This window comes from Nicotiana attenuata, chromosome 12, assembly GCF_001879085.1.
Source record: "Nicotiana attenuata strain UT chromosome 12, NIATTr2, whole genome shotgun sequence".
Taxonomy (NCBI): domain Eukaryota; kingdom Viridiplantae; phylum Streptophyta; class Magnoliopsida; order Solanales; family Solanaceae; genus Nicotiana; species Nicotiana attenuata.
Window position 1 is genome coordinate 45,653,227 of NC_032000.1, and position 17,589 is coordinate 45,670,815.

General features: G+C 39.8%; 2 protein-coding genes across 3 annotated transcripts; both read left to right on the plus strand.

Annotated features, from left to right (window-relative positions):
• LOC109235655 (B3 domain-containing protein Os01g0234100-like) lies at positions 220-3,354 on the plus strand. Of its 2 annotated transcripts, XM_019401845.1 has the most exons (9): positions 220-359; positions 488-556; positions 788-822; positions 924-1,074; positions 1,466-1,672; positions 1,909-1,999; positions 2,120-2,269; positions 2,353-2,456; positions 2,602-2,691. In XM_019401845.1, the coding sequence occupies exons 1-9, from the start codon at positions 303-305 to the stop codon at positions 2,608-2,610; spliced, it is 873 nt and encodes a 290-aa protein (XP_019257390.1). In that variant the 5' UTR covers positions 220-302; the 3' UTR covers positions 2,611-2,691. The 2 variants fall into 2 exon arrangements, with proteins under 2 accessions (XP_019257390.1, XP_019257389.1); XM_019401844.1 differs by having other exon boundaries at positions 222-359; positions 2,353-3,354.
• LOC109236261 (B3 domain-containing protein Os01g0234100-like) lies at positions 3,835-6,145 on the plus strand. The gene is made up of 7 exons (XM_019402458.1): positions 3,835-3,994; positions 4,104-4,172; positions 4,276-4,310; positions 4,398-4,548; positions 4,638-4,844; positions 5,133-5,223; positions 5,327-6,145. The coding sequence occupies exons 1-7, from the start codon at positions 3,938-3,940 to the stop codon at positions 5,983-5,985; spliced, it is 1,269 nt and encodes a 422-aa protein (XP_019258003.1). The 5' UTR covers positions 3,835-3,937; the 3' UTR covers positions 5,986-6,145.

Here is a 17,589-nt window from a genome sequence, read left to right on the forward strand (position 1 = left end):
ATATTTGTCCATGAAATTTTGTAAGTTATTGAAATCAAAAGAATTCTTTTCTCCACTCACAAAGCTATAATATTTTTTTAAATAAAATACATGTCCAAACATAATTTCAAATTCGAAATAATATCATTTTTCAACTTAACTTCAAATAATATTTTTTTAAATTATAATTTTTATGTCCAAACGAAAGATTTAACCAAACGGTCTATTTCTTCACCACTATCTCCTTTTCTCTAGTTTCCTCCATCACAAACAAAACGTGGTACATTTCTCTGAAGGTTTGAGCAAACACTTGTAAACAATATATGGCGATCTCAGCTATGTATTCCTCCAAAAAAAGCCCTCTTCTTTCTTCTTCTAAGGTTCATTCCTTGTCTTATTTTTTCCAATTTCAAGTTTTATATATTTTCTTCTGAATATTACTGCCTGTTCTTTTGCTTAAAATGGTGCCCTCATATTTATTTAATCTCCCATTCTATAACTTGACCAGAAAAAAGCACTAGAAATCAAGAAAAAACTGCTAAGGAAAAGGGCTTTGGGTCCAAGTCAAACCTATAAGGTGAGAACCATTTTCTACTCTGTTTTGATTAAAAGGCAGCTCGGTGCATTAAGCTTCCGCTATGCGCGGCATCGGAGTAAGGGTTGCAAGAGGCTGTTTCCACATCTCGAACCCGTCACCACAGCTCGAACCCGTGACCTGAAGTACCCTTTTATGTTAATTTTTCCTTCATCTTTCTAAAGTGACAATCACTTTTAAGCTAATGAATGTACTTGAATATTTCTTGAGCAGGGGGAAAAAGGAGATAATAAGAAGGTCCAACTATGGTCAGTTGGAAAAAAATTTTGAAAAATGCATATTTTAAAAAAAATAAGTTTCATGGTTTTGTTATCTTTCTAATAATGCTTTTGATTCTTGATTTTATTAGCCCTGAAAAGAAGGCAAACAAACCTAGAACTGTTGATGCAAACTCATCTGCTATGCTGCGGGCTGAAGAAGTTCAAGCAAATTTGCCCTCTCAATTTCCTAGTTTTGTCAAGTTTATACTCCCTTCACATGTCGCTGGTGGATTTTGGTTGGTAAGTCAAATATTTTATTAATGGAATTAGAACTAAATTGGAACTAATGTTGGTAATATTAGTGACGAATTCAAGATTTAGAGTCAGCCAGCTAAAGTTTTACTTTTTATATATGTGCTGATATCTTTTTCGCATGCATATATGTTCCTTTCCTTGTCACTGTTACTTGAGCCGAGGGTGTATCGGAAACAGCTTCTCTACCTTCACAAGGTAGGGGTAAGGTTTATTGGTCTGCGTACACACTACCCTCCCTAGTCCCCACTTGTGGGATTATACTGGATTTGTTGTTGTTGTTTATAAAGATGCAGTAGGTTCTGTCGACCCAACTAGGTCTAGTCTAGATTCACCACTGGGTGCTATAGTTTTACTTTGTGGTACTTTAATACAACAGGGTTTTCCAAAGAAATTTTGTGACCGCCATTTGCCAAAGCATGACGACACTGTTGTTTTGGTGGATGAGGATGAACAAGAATATGCTACCAAGTACCTTGTTGATAAAACTGGATTAAGTGGTGGTTGGAGGGGTTTCTCCATTGCACACAGCTTGCTTCACGGGGATGTCTTGATCTTTCAATTGATCCAACCATGCAAATTTAAGGTAACACAAGTGCTTGAATCCTGGTTTGCGCATGTCATTCCAAAGAGGAGGATGCTAATATTATCTATACTCTCCAAGTTTATCTGATGTCCCTAAAGAGATGGTATGAAATTATGTACTTCTGAAGAGGTCCGATTGACAGAGTTTGCTTTTTATTCCTTGATTCAAGATCTCGTTTGTTGAGTACTAATTCAATGTCTTAAGCGATGTTCTAATTATTATTTCCCCTGTTTTAGGTGTATATAATAAGAGAAAGTACCTTGACAGAACTTGATGGTGCTATTAGCCTTCTGAATCTGGATTTTCATGCTAGACCAATCAAATCTGGTATAGTCACAACTCACAACCACCAGTTTTGATTTGTATCACTACCAATATGTTATGTACTACTTGAACTTAACCATTTTGGTTTCCTGACTTTCCATTTGCTCATATTATTTCACATAGATCGAATTGAGGACATGAAAATTTGTGAAGCAAAAGAGCAGAAGTACTTGGAGCCTCCTGTCCTAGATACTCATCAAGATGACAAACAAGAAATTGATGGTGCTATTAGTCTTCTAAAACTGGATGTTCGTGCTAGACCAATCATATCTGGTAAAGTCAAACAATAGTTTTAGTATCTATCACAATCAATATATACCACTTAAACTTTCTATTTGTTGATATTTTCTCAATAGATCCAGATGAAGAGATGAAAATTTGTGAAGCAAAAGAGGAGAAATACTTGGAGCCTTCTGTTATAGATATTGATCAAGATGACAAAAATGAAGAAACCATACTGGTACGAAACTTAGACCACGGCCTTGCATCAGATCAATGTGGAAATGATAGTGACAATAGCTCTGAAGTTTTAGGCATTAGATTTTCAGAATCAAGACTTGAATTCAAAGATGTGAAGGACTTTTCTGGTTTTAACATTCTTGTAGATGGTTTGATCATAGACTCTGAGATTCCTGCTCACATTTGGACCAAATACTACGATCTTTGCTGCACTCAGAAGTCATTTCTCCATGACCATTTACTTGGTGGCCTGAATTGCAAGCTAGCTGCTGGAATGATCACAGAAACTGTGAACATTGCTGATGCCATTAGAGCTTCCAATATTTCGACCTCTTGTGATTATCTTGAAACTTGGGACAATACATTGAAAGGGTTCGAGTGTTTAGGCATGGAAGTTGGATTTTTACGTGCTAGGCTTAATAAGCTTGTTAGCCTATCAAGTGAATCACAACAGAGTCTTGAATCAAAGAGAAATGAACTAGCTGAAGCCAAAGAGGAAATGAGGAATCTTGAATCTAAGCTTTTGAAGGTGAAACGGGTGATAAAGAATATAGATTCTGAAATAGAGTTAACAACTAAAGATACCAGTTTTGAGCTCAAGTTCAAGGCAGTGGCAGCTGCTCCATGGTCATGATTTTTCTGAAAAAATGTCCTAATATTAGCATATACTACTAGTTTAGTTTGGCAAGAAGCCTTTTAGGTTCCTATCAGGAATTCTCAAGTCTGTATAACTTTTGTGAGGTTACACGGTCCATTATATCCCTTTTCTAGTGTAGTTGGGGAGTAAATTTTTTGTAAATTGCTAACAAGCTTAGTAGCTTACTGTATTTCTGAACAGAGTCTGACTAATATGTGGAATGAGCCATGAAGACATACAAGTGTATACATTTCTTTTTTCATGTCACATCTCATCGGTAAAATTGCTTCCATGTGACCAAGAGGTCACGGGTAAGGCTGCGTACTATAGACCCTTGTGGTTCGATCCTTTCCCGGACCCCGAGCATAGCGGAAGCTTATTCGGCACTAGCTATAGAAACTAAAAAGAATAGGTCCAAGAAAAGTTACTTTCTCATAGCAGTATTAACAATTTTCCTTCCCAACCCATAAAATAAAAAGGGTTGAAACTTTCCTGAATACCATTTTCGTCCAAACAGGTATTGGCCAGGAATATGAAAGAGTGAAAAAAGCATTTCTTTTAAATAGCATTGGGAAAAGGAAACAAATCATTCCATAACTAGTACGTACTCTGCCAAGTGATTCAAAATTTGGCTCCAATTTGGCCTCTTGATTGTCCCAAACAACCATGTCACATCTCCACTTCAAATTCTTCTCTAGAAAAAGTAAAAGATAAAAATATTTTAACCAAACGGTCTATTTTCTTCATTGACCACTGTCTCCTTTCTCTACTTTCCTTCATCACAAACAAACAAAAAATATATTCCACATTTTCTGAAGTGTTGGAGCAGACACTTATTAACAGAAATGGCAATCTCAGCTATGAATTCCTCCAAGAAAAGCCCTCTCCTTTCTTCCTCAAAGGTTCTCTCTTCTCTTATTTTTTTTCTTTCTTTCTCAATATCTGCATATTCTTTTGCTTATAATGATAGCCCCATGTTTGATTCTTCTCCCATTCAATGGCTTAATACAGAAAAGGGCACTAGAAATCAAGGAAAAACTCCTCAGGAAAAGGGCTTTGGGTCCAAGTAAAACCAACAAGGTAAGAATCATTGTCTACTCCTTTTGTTGATAACAAAAAGTTTCATTTTAAGGTGATAATCACTTTCAAACTAATGGAATGTACTTGACAAATACTTGAATAGGTGAAAAATGGAGACACTAAAAAGCTTCAAATATGGTCAGTGGAGAAAATGCATAATGGTTTATGTATTAGATTTCCTGGACTTGCTAATATTATAATGTGTTTGATTCTTGATTTTACTAGTCCTGAAAAGAAGACATACAAAACTAGCACTGTTGATGCAAACTCATCTGCCATGCTGCGGGCCGAAGAAGTTCAAGCAAATTTGCCCTCTCAATTTCCTAGTTTTGTCAAGTATATGCTCCATTCACATGTTAGTCGTGGATTTTGGTTGGTAAGTCAAATTTTTGTCTTGATAGAATTAGAACAAATTGAAACTTTTCTTGGTGATATAGTCTTTCTTTTGATATTTTGGTACAACAGAGTTTCCCAAGAAAATTTTGCGACTCTTATTTGCCAAAGCATGATGATACTGTTGTTTTGGTGGACGAAAATGAAGAAGAATTTTCTACCAAGTACCTTATTGATAAGAATGGATTGAGTGGGGGTTGGAGAGGTTTTTCCATTGCTCACAACCTGCTTGAAGGGGATGTCTTAGTCTTCCAATTGATCCAACCCTGCAAATTTAAGGTAATCCCTTAAAGTGCTTAAAGTTATGGTCATTTTGTCACAGGTAAAGCAAGAATCATTTTTCGATTTGTTCGTGTCATCCTAAAGTGGCCATGCTATTGCGTACAATAGACACAATATGGTTCGGTCTTTTTCCAGACCCTGCCCTGCGCATAGCAGGAGTTGGTGCATTCGACTGCCTTTTTATCTAAAGTGACAATGCTAATATTCTTTAGTTTGTTCCAATTTTATAGTGTCCCCAAAGGGACAGTAAAGCAATGGCCTAATTGTCGTTTCCCTTGTTTTTAGGTATATATAATAAGAGAAAACAACTTGACAGAAATTGATGGTGCTATTAGTCTACTAAATCTGGATCTTCATGCTAGACCAATCAAGTCAGGTATATTTACAAACACTAGTTTTAATTTCCATCAAAATCAATCTATACTACTTGAGCATTGACCATTTTGAATATATTTCCTATATGCTGGATACTCATCAAGATATCAAACAAGAAGAAGCCGTATTGATACCCGATTCAGACCAAGGCCCTGCATCAGATCAACGTGAGAATGATAGCGATAATGGCTCTGAAGTTTTAAGCATTAGATTTTCAGAATCAAGACTTGAATTCAAAGACGTGAAGGACTTCTCTGGTTTCAACATTCTTGTGGATGGATTGATCATAGACGCTGAGATTCCAGCACACATTCGGACCAAATACTACGATCTTTGCTGCACTCAAAATTCATTTCTCCATGAGCATTTACTTGGTGGACTAAATTGCAAGCTAGCTGCTGGAATGATCACTGAGACTGTGAACATAGCTGATGCCATTAAAGCATCCAAAATTTCGATCCCTCGTGATTATCTTGAGACTTGGGACAATACATTGAAAGGGTTCGAGTGTTTAGGCATGAATGTTGGATTTTTACGTGCAAGGCTTAGTAAGCTTATTAGCATGTCATGTGAATCAGATAATATTCTTGTGTCAAAGAGAGTTAAACTAGCTGAAGCAAAAGAGGAAATGAGGAATCTTGAAGAAAAGGTTTTGAAAGTGAAACAAGTGATAAAGAAGTTAGACTCTGAAATTGAGGCTTTAACAGTAAAAGACACGAGTTTTGAGCTCAAATTCAAGGCACTCGCAGCTGCTCCATGGTAAAGATTTTCTTCTGAAAAAATGTCTTGATTAATATTAGCATATAGTTTAGTTTAAAGATGGTTCTTTGTTAGTTTTTGTGGGGTTACACGCTCCATCATATCTCTTTTAGGGGTCGTTTGGTAGAGTATATAAGAATAACGGTGAATAGGGTGTATTAATAATATTGGTATTAGTTATGTTGATATATTTCTTATCCATTGTTTGGTTTGATGTATTAAAGTATTGCACAATTTCTAAAAGAATATTTGTTTACAAAAATACTCTCATAATCAACCCATCACTTTATCTTTTAAAAGAACCATATGTTGAGGAATATTTTTATATGAAAAAAGTTTGTAAAAAAAGGTATTTGATTTATCTACCTATATTGTAGTATAGAACTGAATATTTATTTATAAAAAAGAAAATATGCTAAGTATTTATTTATTTATTAGGGATATAATTTTATTTTCCACTTTCTTGGATTATTTCAAACTTGCATTAATATAATAGCATCTTTTAATCAAGCATCAATTTTGAAGGACAATTTTGTCTTTAAGTAAGCTAATGCATGCATTAAAACTCATTGCATTACCATGGTTTCTTATGCATTAGTTATGCATAGCATACTACCAAATAGAGCGTATAACTAATGCTTGCATAAATAATGTATAGGTTCAAAAAGTATACCAAACAAGATATTATTAATACGCAAAGCTAATACATATATTATTTTATCTAATGCATCCTACCAATCGACCCTTATAGTGTAACTGGTGAATTTTTTGTTAATTGCTGACAAGCTAATTGTTTTCATGTCACATGAGTTTGAACTCGCTTTTTAGCTCTTTTTTTTTCTTTTTTCTTTTTTTTGTCGATCCAAAAGCCTGCTCTCCAAAATCTTCATTTAGGTGTAAAAGTAAACTCTCAAAGCTTATGACCAACATTTTCTTTAATAATTAAGAAGTCCAAAAAGAAAAAGGATAAATCGATTTTGAGAATTGCTGGATTTTTTCTACTACTTGGCATTAAGAGAAACTGGGTGGCTCCGCATAACTCTGAAACAAAAGAACACTTTAAAAATGAAGTTAGATTTTTTGGTGGAAAATTAACATATGTGAATGTTAAAGCAGATTATGAAGAATAATGGAAATGCAAAAAAAAAAAAAAAAAAAAGTTAGTAAAATAATTTGGCTAGACACAAGAAACTTATTAGGAGAGAGTTCCATAACTGATTTATTAATCAACTCTAACATTAAGTAGACGAAACGACTTTTGCTCAGGCCTCAGGGGCGGTCGAAGGGTCAAGCAACTAAAGCAATTAGCCCACAAAATTCTCTTTTTGTTCTCTATCCTTTTGCGGTATTTGTATTGAGACTCCTCACTAATTTTGATTTGTAACGCGCAAACCTTATTAAAAGAGAGTAACATAGGTCTCTTTTGTTTGCACTTAATGGATGTCTGAATCTTAATCATTCAGATCTCAGACATTAAGTGCTTTGTTTTTCAAGTCTAAATCTTAATTATTCAGATCTTAATCATTAAGTGTGTTTGTTTTTTTTACTTCACAACCACTTATTGGGTCTGAATAGATTTGTATGATTAAGATCTATAACAGAGACTTAATTTCATTAAGATGCTATCATATATTCATTATTAACTGCCGCCACCGCCTACCATTATCAACTACACCATGCCACCACCACCACCATACTCAACCACCACCACCACCACCACGCCACCATCATCCTCAATCATAGCCGCCACTATTATCGACCATCACCACCCACTATCCCCACCACTCCGACTACCATAATCATTCTCACCCACAATCAACACTCATCCCCCTCAACTAGCACAACTGACCACCCCATCACCATCAACAACCACAGCCAGCACTGCCCATCATTATAACTTACCACAACCAGCCCACCACCTTCATCAGTCACAACTACTACCACCACCCGCCATTATTATCAATCACCACCCACCACCACCATCCTTAATCATAATTGCCATCACTACCAATCACTACTAGCTACTAGCATGAACCACCATCATCAACCAAAACTACCACCAACCACCACCTCTAGTTGGCATTCACCTGTTAGCCATCACCACCAACAACTATCGTATTTTAAAACACTATATATTTTATTTATAGAATTTCAGATTAGTTAGTATTTCATTTGAATTTTATGTTTATTAATTTTCAATAAAGATAAATTTTATACATTCAGATGTTAAAAATCAAACAGTCTTAACTATTTCTATTCAGATCTTAATATACATCTTAATATATTCGGATATGTATTCAGATTCAGATGTCTTAATCTTAATGCACATTTTGATATTCAGATTCAGACGTCTTAATCTTAAAAAAATATAAATGAGGCCATAATCTTTCCACAGGGCTCGAACCCAATACCAATTAAAGTAAGTTGGATCATATTCATGTCATCACAATTTTTAGAGGTAGGGCCCAATTATATTGAGTATTCCAAAATAAAATATTTTATAAAAACTAAAAGTAACTTTTAGTTTAGTATTGATGAAATTGTTTGAGCAAAAATTGGACTAAGAAAATCACCCCCCTAAACCCTTACCGCGAATATAAAAAATTTCATTATTTAAATTTTACGATTGACATCATTAGTGAGGTACCTATATAATTTTTCTCCTTTTACATCTCTCACTAGTAAAAACATGTAATAAACTTTTAGAGTCCGCTTTTTTGGCATCTTCAGTAGTCCAAGACTTATTTTTTATCTTTCTCATCAGAAAACATGTACTTCATTCTTATATTTTCTTTCTTAGTTTTTACAAAAAAACTTTAGTTTTCGATAAGTTATATTGTTATGTAAAAAGAAAAGAGTTTTTATTTTTTTCTATAAAAAACAAGAGCCGAAGAGTATAATTGAATAAAACTATATTGCATTTTTTTTTCTAAGATTTCAAGCGTTTCTACAAGTATATTGGAATATCAAAATATTATTTCGGTATAAAGTTGTCAACTTCTTGAATCTCGTTCTATTACCTAAGATTAACAATATCTTAAATAAATTACTTTGTAAATAAATTATTAACAACTTTTTATTTCAAAAAACTAGAAAAATAGAATTCAAATAAAAATATAAATAATTTTTTTTCCAAAAGGCCGCAAATTAAATTTTGGTTTTTGGTCACAAATCTTCTTGATCCACCCATTTACTAGTCGATTTTGGTGCTATATAGAGGAAAAAGTTTAATGTGTTGTACGGTAAATTACCAAGTATTTGCAGAAAACTGGAATGCGAAAATACAGATTAAGTCAAAAGTTAAAAGTAGCAGAAAGTAATCTAAGCGAGTGACCTGTCCAGCATGTTAAATAGGAGTATAAGATAAATACCACAATAACCAAAAAAGTTAAAAATACACTACAGTGCCTTTGTTACTATCTGTAAGAATATATATATATGTAAATAAAAATATTTTTGAGGCATTGATGATGTCCTGTAACTCTGAATAATAAAAATTTTAAGTTGCAGTTTCTCTCTAATCTTTCAATCAGTAGTATTTGTGATTATTCTGATAGTATGATAGTAAGTAACTTATTATTTGAACCATTTGGAGTATAGAACTATAAATTGTATTTTAAGAGAAAACGAGATGTACATATTATTGGTAGGTTATGTTTGACCAAAAATTGTTACACCCTTTTTAGTTAAACCAATTTTAATAAATGGATAAGGCGTGAATTCAAGTAAAAGTAATAAATCCTAGATCCAAAATTTAGCAACTTAGATGGTGTGAACCGTGTTCTAATCAATAAAATGTCGAGTTAATGCTCAATGATTAGATATAAATATGAGAAAGAATGCATGCAATAAATGTGGTGAAAGGCATTTAACGAAATAAGAAGTAATAAGTCACCCAAATGTAGGATGAGGTGGATGCTTCCTTCTTCAGAGACAACGTCTGACAGCATGCAATGATAGAGAACAATGTGCCCTCGGATCTTGTGAACTTAAGAAGAATGTTGATGATGGAATCAAGCAAAAGAGACAAGACAAGCTTTTTGTATATTCTTGATAGTCAGCCCTTTTACAAGATGTTTTTTCTTTACAGAAGTTTCGAATCCCCCCTTATGTTCTCAATCTCTTCCTATTTATAAGGGATATTCATAGAAAACCCTAGAAAAGTACAATGTGAGGGAATATTCAACAGAATATTCCTATTCATAGTCGCAGGAACGTTTTAACAATTGTAGTCATTGCTCTGTACCCAACCTCGGCACTAATCTTCCCCTTTGAGCGACTCCTCGACACAAGACCGTACGTAATCTCGACCTCGGCCTCAGCTCGTCTATTTGCACTCGCCACGCTAGACCGAATTTTGACCCATACAGTTAGTCTCTCCGCTTATTGAGGTCATCTTCCTGGGAGTCCTTGATGAGCGGATTTCATCTGTATCTAATCGCAAAAATGTTCCTCCATGGTGGACAGGCTGAATTAGTCGAGGTCGCGTTGGTGAAGGATCGGCTCAAAGGTTATGGTTGGCGTGGCTAACATAGGATGATGTCATGACCACGCGCGTCATCATTACCCATCTTCCCGATGCAATGCATCATTTCCAGTTCCTCTGTTGCTTCGATCTTAGTGTCAGTGACAATTTCTTGCATCGATATTGGGGCCATAATACCTTACAAATGGGGGAAGGGAGGTTCAAAGACGAGGCTTTTGAATTTCATACTTATTTGGTATTTTGCTTGGTCTTCTGTTTCTTCTCTGACCCTTGCTTCCGATTTCCTTTTGCTTCTCAGCTCCAGCTTTCCGTTAACCATACATTTCGCGTTGATTCCCTTCCACCGGTTCTACTGTACACGCGTTTATTGCAGAAATGACAAACCCCCATCACACTTCTGATATAGCTTCCGATGTCACCCCTTTATCGGTAGTTATGCCTTCCGATAACGACGAACCCACAGTTGCAGAAGATGAAAGTTTTCCTACCGTGGAGGAGATAATCCCTCGGAATCCGTCGGTCAGAAATGACTTTCAGAAAGAACCTGCCCCGGCTCCTGAGCAGGTGCTATCAGTCATGGGGTTGAAGGAAATATCTGACCTTCAGTCTAAATTTCACATTCCTGCCCACGTTGACATCGTTTCAGCGGAGAACGATTCAATACAAGTCTACCGACCTGGGTATTGTGCTTTTTACCAATACCCGTTCTTGGTGGGCTACTCTCTTCCTCTTCTCCCTCTTGCTGGAGGAATTCTGTCGCTTTTATGGCGTCTGCCCGGCACAGCTTTCCCCATACATGTATAAAGCCTTTCTGATGTTGGCGAAGTTCGCAGAATTGGCGACGTCTCCATTCGTCATCTGCTGCACCTCTTCACGCCTAGTTTTTATAGAGGCACGCTGATTCATCTCCGCCCTCGTGGGACCAAAGGATTGGTAACAGGGATGGATGATAAGGCGAACCGTCGGTTCTGGTGCTACTACTTCTTTGTCAGGACCTAGCATCTAGTGACGGACCCAGTCGGGTTCCCTGAGCGGTGGAACTTTAATCATAGGGGCCTCTTAATGTTTGTCATGTGTTTTGTTTATCTCTCCTCTTTTGTTTCTGACTTGCTCGTGCCTTTCTACTTTCAGCTGGTAAACGTCTACCTCCCCTGGTTCCTGATATAGAAGACTGGGTGGCTCGCGTCTTACCTCATACTGTGGGGATTCGCGATTGGTTGTCGTTTAACAGGCGGTTCGGCCCCAAATCTTCGACTAGTAAGTGATTTCTTTTTCTATGACCCTTTTTTTTATTGTAGCTTATTGTTGTCTCGTTGGCATTTTTGTTAGACACAATTTTCTTTTCGTGTTAGTTCGGCGGGCTTCCAAGAAGACGAAGGCTCCGGTGCCACGTTTCGTCAGGCGATCGCATCGGTTGGAATGCGATTTGTACTAGCTGAGTCTGCACGAGATAATCAGACTCTAGCTCCTCCGTTGGGTGATTTTGCCCCACAGGTAGCCGTCCCGTTGGCTGAGACCTCTAGTCACCGCGTCCTGCACTTAATTGATGAGTCGTCCCATGACGAAGGGGAGACGGTACCGAGAAAAGGCAGAGGGTGGAGATTGGAAGGGTTGATGTTGCTAATAGCGAGTCGGAAAGGCCCATTGATTTGGGCACGGAGGCGGCGCCTTTACTGGGCATTGAGGCTGCTCCTACGCCGGCTATCGTCACAGAAGGAAGGTCGTCAGGGGTCGAGGGTACCTATGTCCGATAAGAGCCTGCACGAATAGCCGGGGTCGGCTCTTCATCCGCGGACGGAAGGGATAGAACCGTCCTCGTGGAGGATGATGGGTCGGGCTCCGATATTGATCCTGAGGAGGTGCGGGCTTTTGAGGAGAGGTACACCCGAGTGGAGATAAGGACAGAGGGGCCTGATCGACATATAGTCATTCCTGTAGATTACGATCTCTTGGCCAACTCGGAACGGGTGGTATCGGCTTTCGCTCCTCTGTATGCGGATTCTGAGAATAGGACGCTACAAACGCTGAGGGATGCGGATCTATCGTTGGGTATATCTGGCATGGCCCTGCGAGTGAGTTTGTTTTTCCCATCTTACGTTAATTCATTTCGTATGTGTAACTTGCTTCGGCTGACCCATCTTCTTTTTCATGTCATACTCTCATCATGAAGATTGAGCGTGACCGGCGGGAAAAACAAAGAACGGCCATTTTCAAGAAGATGATGTCCAAGTACAGAGAGTATCGTTCTAAGCGTCGAACGCTTTTTGACTTTCTTAACCAGGACAGCCAATTCCAGGCGCTCTGTGATGGGCTTAAGCAGAAAGATGAGGAGTTTAGGGAGAAAGACAAAGAGCTTATGAGGGCCATTGGCAGATGTAGTGTGCTTGAGAAGGCGTTGAAGGCTAAGGAGGATGAGATCGAGGTGAGCAAGAGAATGACGGCCGAAAATTCTGACCTTCAGTCGCAGGTGGCGTCTTTAAAGGTCGAGCTCGAGCAGAGCGAAACAAGGGTCGTCAACATGCAGGTTGAGTTGAGCACCAGGGTTGAAGAGTTGGGTCGAGCCGAGAAAGCAAGAACACTTGTTGTGGCAGAGGCGGCAGCCCTAGGGGACACCCTTCATGTTTGCAGGTCTGAGCGAGCTACTGAGGTAGAAGCTGTGGCGCTTAGAGAAGCGAGATTTGAGAAGAGTATTGGGGATTTGGAGGCGGAGTTGTCTCGGCTAAATGAGCAGGTTGCCTCCCTAAGGGCCGAGAAGGCAGAGGTGCAGGCTCGGTCGTCCACTTCTCATACTTTTGTTGCTCCCGGTGTGTCATGGGAGTTGTATGAAATATGGGTTCATGCTGAGGCTCAACTTGACATATATAGGTCTCTGAAGGCGGCGGGGGAAGATTTTCGAGGCCGAATTTGACGATGTTCGCGTTAAGGCACATGCAGCTTGTGATGCCTGTGGTTATGATCCCAGTACGCCCGGAGGAGACTGTGATGAAGACGCCTTAGATAGGATTGCCTTTGACCCTTGGTACGATGATGAGTATGTTGGTGATGGGGGGGGGGGGGGGTATGATGCAGCATGAAGTTTTTGTACTTGGTTTTTGCTTGCCTTTTTTTTGTTTTGCTGTTTTGTGGGGGCGTCTTTCCAACCCTCTGTAAAAAATGTATTGGAATGGAGTGATTGAAATGAAACATTTGTCTCTTGTTGTGTATTTCTGGCTCTTCTTTCTCTTTTTCTCTTCTCTTTTTTTTTGTTGTGAGTTCTTTTGCGAGAAAGTCCCTGACTTTCGGTTCACTTCGGACAAGGTTGTCGACTCGAATGAGGTCGAAGGTAGGTTAATTCGAGCGAGGTCAAATGTAAGCTAATTCGAGCGAGGTCGAATGTAAGCTAATTCGAGAGAGGTCGAATGTAAGCTAATTCAAGCGAGGTCGAATGTAAGCTAATTCGAGCGAGGTTAAATGCAGGCTTAATTCGAGCGAAGTCGAATATAGGCTAATTCAAGCGAGGTCGAATGTAGGCTAATTCGAGCAAGGTTGAATGTAAGCTTAATTCGGGCGAGGTCGAATGTAAGCTTAATTCGAGTGAGGTCGAATGTAAGCTAATTCGAGCGAGGTCGAATGTAAGATTCCTTTGCGTTGGCGTGATGTGCAAATTTGTTGGATGTGTGTAAGAATATCATTGCTTTGTTTATTCATTGGAGAATATTACATTTCTTTTCGGTCCATACATACATTTGAGGAGTCTCGGTATATCTAGTCCCTTCATTGCTCGGCCTAGAGAAGTAGTCAATAGGCGGGGCGATGAACTTAATACTTAAACTCCGAGACACCCCCTCTGTCGCCTCATTAAAAACCTCCCCGAGAAAACAGAATTGCGATAAAAATCGGGTGAGGGAAAAAGAGTACGACTTGGAGGACGTCCCTCTTTAGAAGTTGAAGTATTTGCGATGGGCGACGTTCCAATTGTTTGGTAGTAATTTTCCCTCCATTGTTTCTAGCCGAAATGATCCTTTGTTTGTTGTTGCCGTGATTTTGTATCATCCGTCCCAATTGATTTCCAGTTTGCCTTCCCGTGGGTCTTTGCTCGCTTGTGTTTTGGCTTTGAGTACATAGTCCCCTACCTTGAGTGGTCTGACTTTGGCTTTTTTGTTGTAGTACCGTTCTGCTTGCTATTTTTGAGCTATCATTCTTACGTAGGCCATGTCTCTTCGCTCAACTGTTTCGTCGAGGTCTTGCTTTCTTCTTTCAGCGTTACGTGATCCGCTCTTGTTGGAGTATCTTAGACTTGGTTCTCTAGCTTCGACTGGTATCACTGCATCAGTCTCGTTGACTAGTGAATATGGCATTTCTCCTTTGCTGGTTTTTGGCATGGTGCGGTATGCCCATAGCACTTCCGGTAGCAATTTCGGCCACAGTCCCTTGGCGTCCTCAAGCTTTTTCTTCATGATGTTCAGTATTGTTTTTTTGGAGGACTCCGCCTGACCGTTGCCTCCCGGGTGATATGGCATGGAGAGTATTCGCTTGCTGTGCCATTTCTCGAAGAATTCGGCGGTCTTTTTCCCGGTGAAAGGGTCCGTTATCACAACTGATTTCTTTGGGGATGCCAAAGCGACGTATGATGTTCCTCCATATGAATGTGATAACTTCCTGTTCGCATATTTGGGCGAATGCACCTGCTTTTACCCACTTGGAAAAATAGTCAATTAAAAGCAAAAGAAATCGTATATTACCTCGCCCTGCTGGGAGGGGTCCGACTATGTCCATCCCTCATTTGATGAACGGCCAAGGCAATGTGACTGAGTGGAGGTGTTCGCCCGCCTGGTGAATCATTGGAGCGTATTTTTGGCATTGTTCGCACTTTCTAACGAAGTCGACGGCTTCCTTTTTCATGGTGGGCCAGTAGTAGCCTGTCCGTATGAGGCATCTAATGAGGGCTCGATTACCAATATAGGCTCCACAGTGGCCTTCGTGCACTTATTCGAGGACGCGCCTAGTTTGATTCGGTCCTAGGCATTTCGCCAAGGGGACCACCAAACGTTCTTTTGTATGGGTCATGGTTGATGACACTGTATCTGGCCGCCTACATTCGAAGCTTCTTGGCTTCTTTTTTGTCGGGTGGGAGCAATCCGTCCTACAAATATGACATAATACGATTGCGCCAGTCCCATGTCAAGTTTATAGTGCGTACCTCGATTTGGTCTATTGACGAACAGAGGAGGGTGACTACGTTTTCTTTTGCGTCTATGTTCTTGGTGGCTGCTGCTAATTTGGCGAGGCCATCTGCTTCGATGTTTTATGCTCGGGGTATTTGGTCGAGTTGGCACTCGTCGAACTCGGGCAATAGCTTATGAATTTCTGCCTGATATTTTTGTAGCCTTTGTTCTTTGATTTGGAAAGTCCCTGTGACTTGGTTGACGACGAGTTGCGAGTCACATCGGAGGATGACTCGCCATGCACCATACTTGAGAGCTAGTTTCAGTCCTGCAATTACGGCCTCATACTCGGCCTCGTTGTTAGTCATGTCGGGACACCGTATAGACTGGCGAATGACTTTGCATGTTGGGACTTCGAGCACGAGTCCCAGTCCAGATCCTGACGCGTTGGAGGCGCCATCGGTGTACAAGACCCATAGGTCTGATAACTTGGTGGAAGTACGGGCAGCTTCCTATTCGACCTCAAGCAGTATTTTGGCGCTGAAGTCGGCGAGTACCTGTGACTTTATCGCCGTTCGCGGCTGATATGTTATATCGTGCGCGCTTAATTTGATGGCCCACTTGGCTAATCTACCCGACAGCTCGAGTTTATGTAGGATGCTTCTTAAGGGGAAAGTCGTGACTACCGAGATGAGGTGGCATTGAAAATAAGGTCTCAGCTTTCGTGAAGCTACGACTAATGCCAGAGCCAGTTTTTTGAGGTGAGGGTACCTTGTCTCGGCATCGACCAGGGTTTTGCTAATGTAATAAATTGGAGATTGCGAACCTTTGTTTTCGCGTACCAAGATTGCGTTTACTGCTACGTCGGATACGGCCAAGTAGATTAAGAGACGTTCGCCGGGTTCTGCCTTAGCGAGTAATGGGGACGAGGACAAGTACGACTTTAATTCTCTTAGGGCACTGATGCATTCGAAATTCCACTGGAGTCTGTTGTCCTTTTTGAGTACGCTGAAGAATTTATGGCATATGTCTGAGGATCATGAGATGAACCTTGACAGGCCGGCTATACGACCAGTCAGTTTCTGCACCCGTTTCTTACTGGTCAGAATCTCAGGTATTTCCTCTATAGCCTTGATTTGGTCGGGATTGACCTCGATGTCTCTCTGTGATACCAAAAAACCTAGGAACTTTCCCGAGGTCACGCCGAAAGCACACTTTTTGGGGTTTAGCTTCATGTCGTATCGTCTAAGTATGTCGAAGGCTTCTCTCAAATGGTCGATATGGTCCTCTTTCCTTTTTGATTTGACAAACATGTCGTCTATATGGACTTCCATCATTTTGACGAGTTGTTCTTTAAACATCTTGGTGACCAGCCTGTGATAGGTCGCCCCTATATTATTCAACCCAAACGGCATGACTTTGTAGCAGTACGTCCCTTGGTGGGTGATGAAGGTGGTCTTCTCCTGGTCCTCTTCCTCCATGAGGATCTGGTTGTAGCCTGAGTAATGTCCAAGAATCTTAATAACTCGTGCCCCGCTGTTGCATCAATGAGCTGATCGATGTGAGGCAACGGGAAAGAGTCTTTTGGACAGGCTTTGTTTAGGTCCGTGAAGTCCACGCACATGCGCCACTTCCAGTTTTTCTTTTTCACCATGACCACATTGGCGACCCATTTGGGGTACTTTGACTCCCGAATGGAACCGTTGGTGAGCAATTTTTCTACCTCTTCGTGGACGGCCTCATTGATTGCAGCATTAAACTTTCTTCTGATTTGTCGTACTAGCGGGTAGAGTAGATCGACATTCAGCTTGTGTGTTGTGATGTATTTTGGGATACCTGGCTTATCTACATGGGAGAAAGCAAACATGTCGGCGTTATCAGTTAAATATTTATGGAATTTACCTGGCTCTGCGGGTTTGTGGCTGATGTAGGCTTTTATGCTGTGGTCGTTTTCGTCCAGCTGGACGGGATCGAGGTC

Excerpts from the sequence above, each read along its gene's own strand:
- LOC109235655 (XM_019401844.1), top strand. The coding sequence starts at position 303 with ATGGCGATCTCAGCTATGTATTCCTCCAAAAAAAGCCCTCTTCTTTCT. Across the intron at positions 823-923 it reads AATAAGAAGGTCCAACTATG|CCCTGAAAAGAAGGCAAACA; the intron begins GTCAGTTGGAAA and ends TGATTTTATTAG. Across the intron at positions 2,000-2,119 it reads TGCTAGACCAATCAAATCTG|ATCGAATTGAGGACATGAAA; the intron begins GTATAGTCACAA and ends TATTTCACATAG.
- LOC109236261 (XM_019402458.1), top strand. The coding sequence starts at position 3,938 with ATGGCAATCTCAGCTATGAATTCCTCCAAGAAAAGCCCTCTCCTTTCT. Across the intron at positions 4,311-4,397 it reads ACTAAAAAGCTTCAAATATG|TCCTGAAAAGAAGACATACA; the intron begins GTCAGTGGAGAA and ends TGATTTTACTAG. Across the intron at positions 5,224-5,326 it reads TGCTAGACCAATCAAGTCAG|ATATCAAACAAGAAGAAGCC; the intron begins GTATATTTACAA and ends ATACTCATCAAG.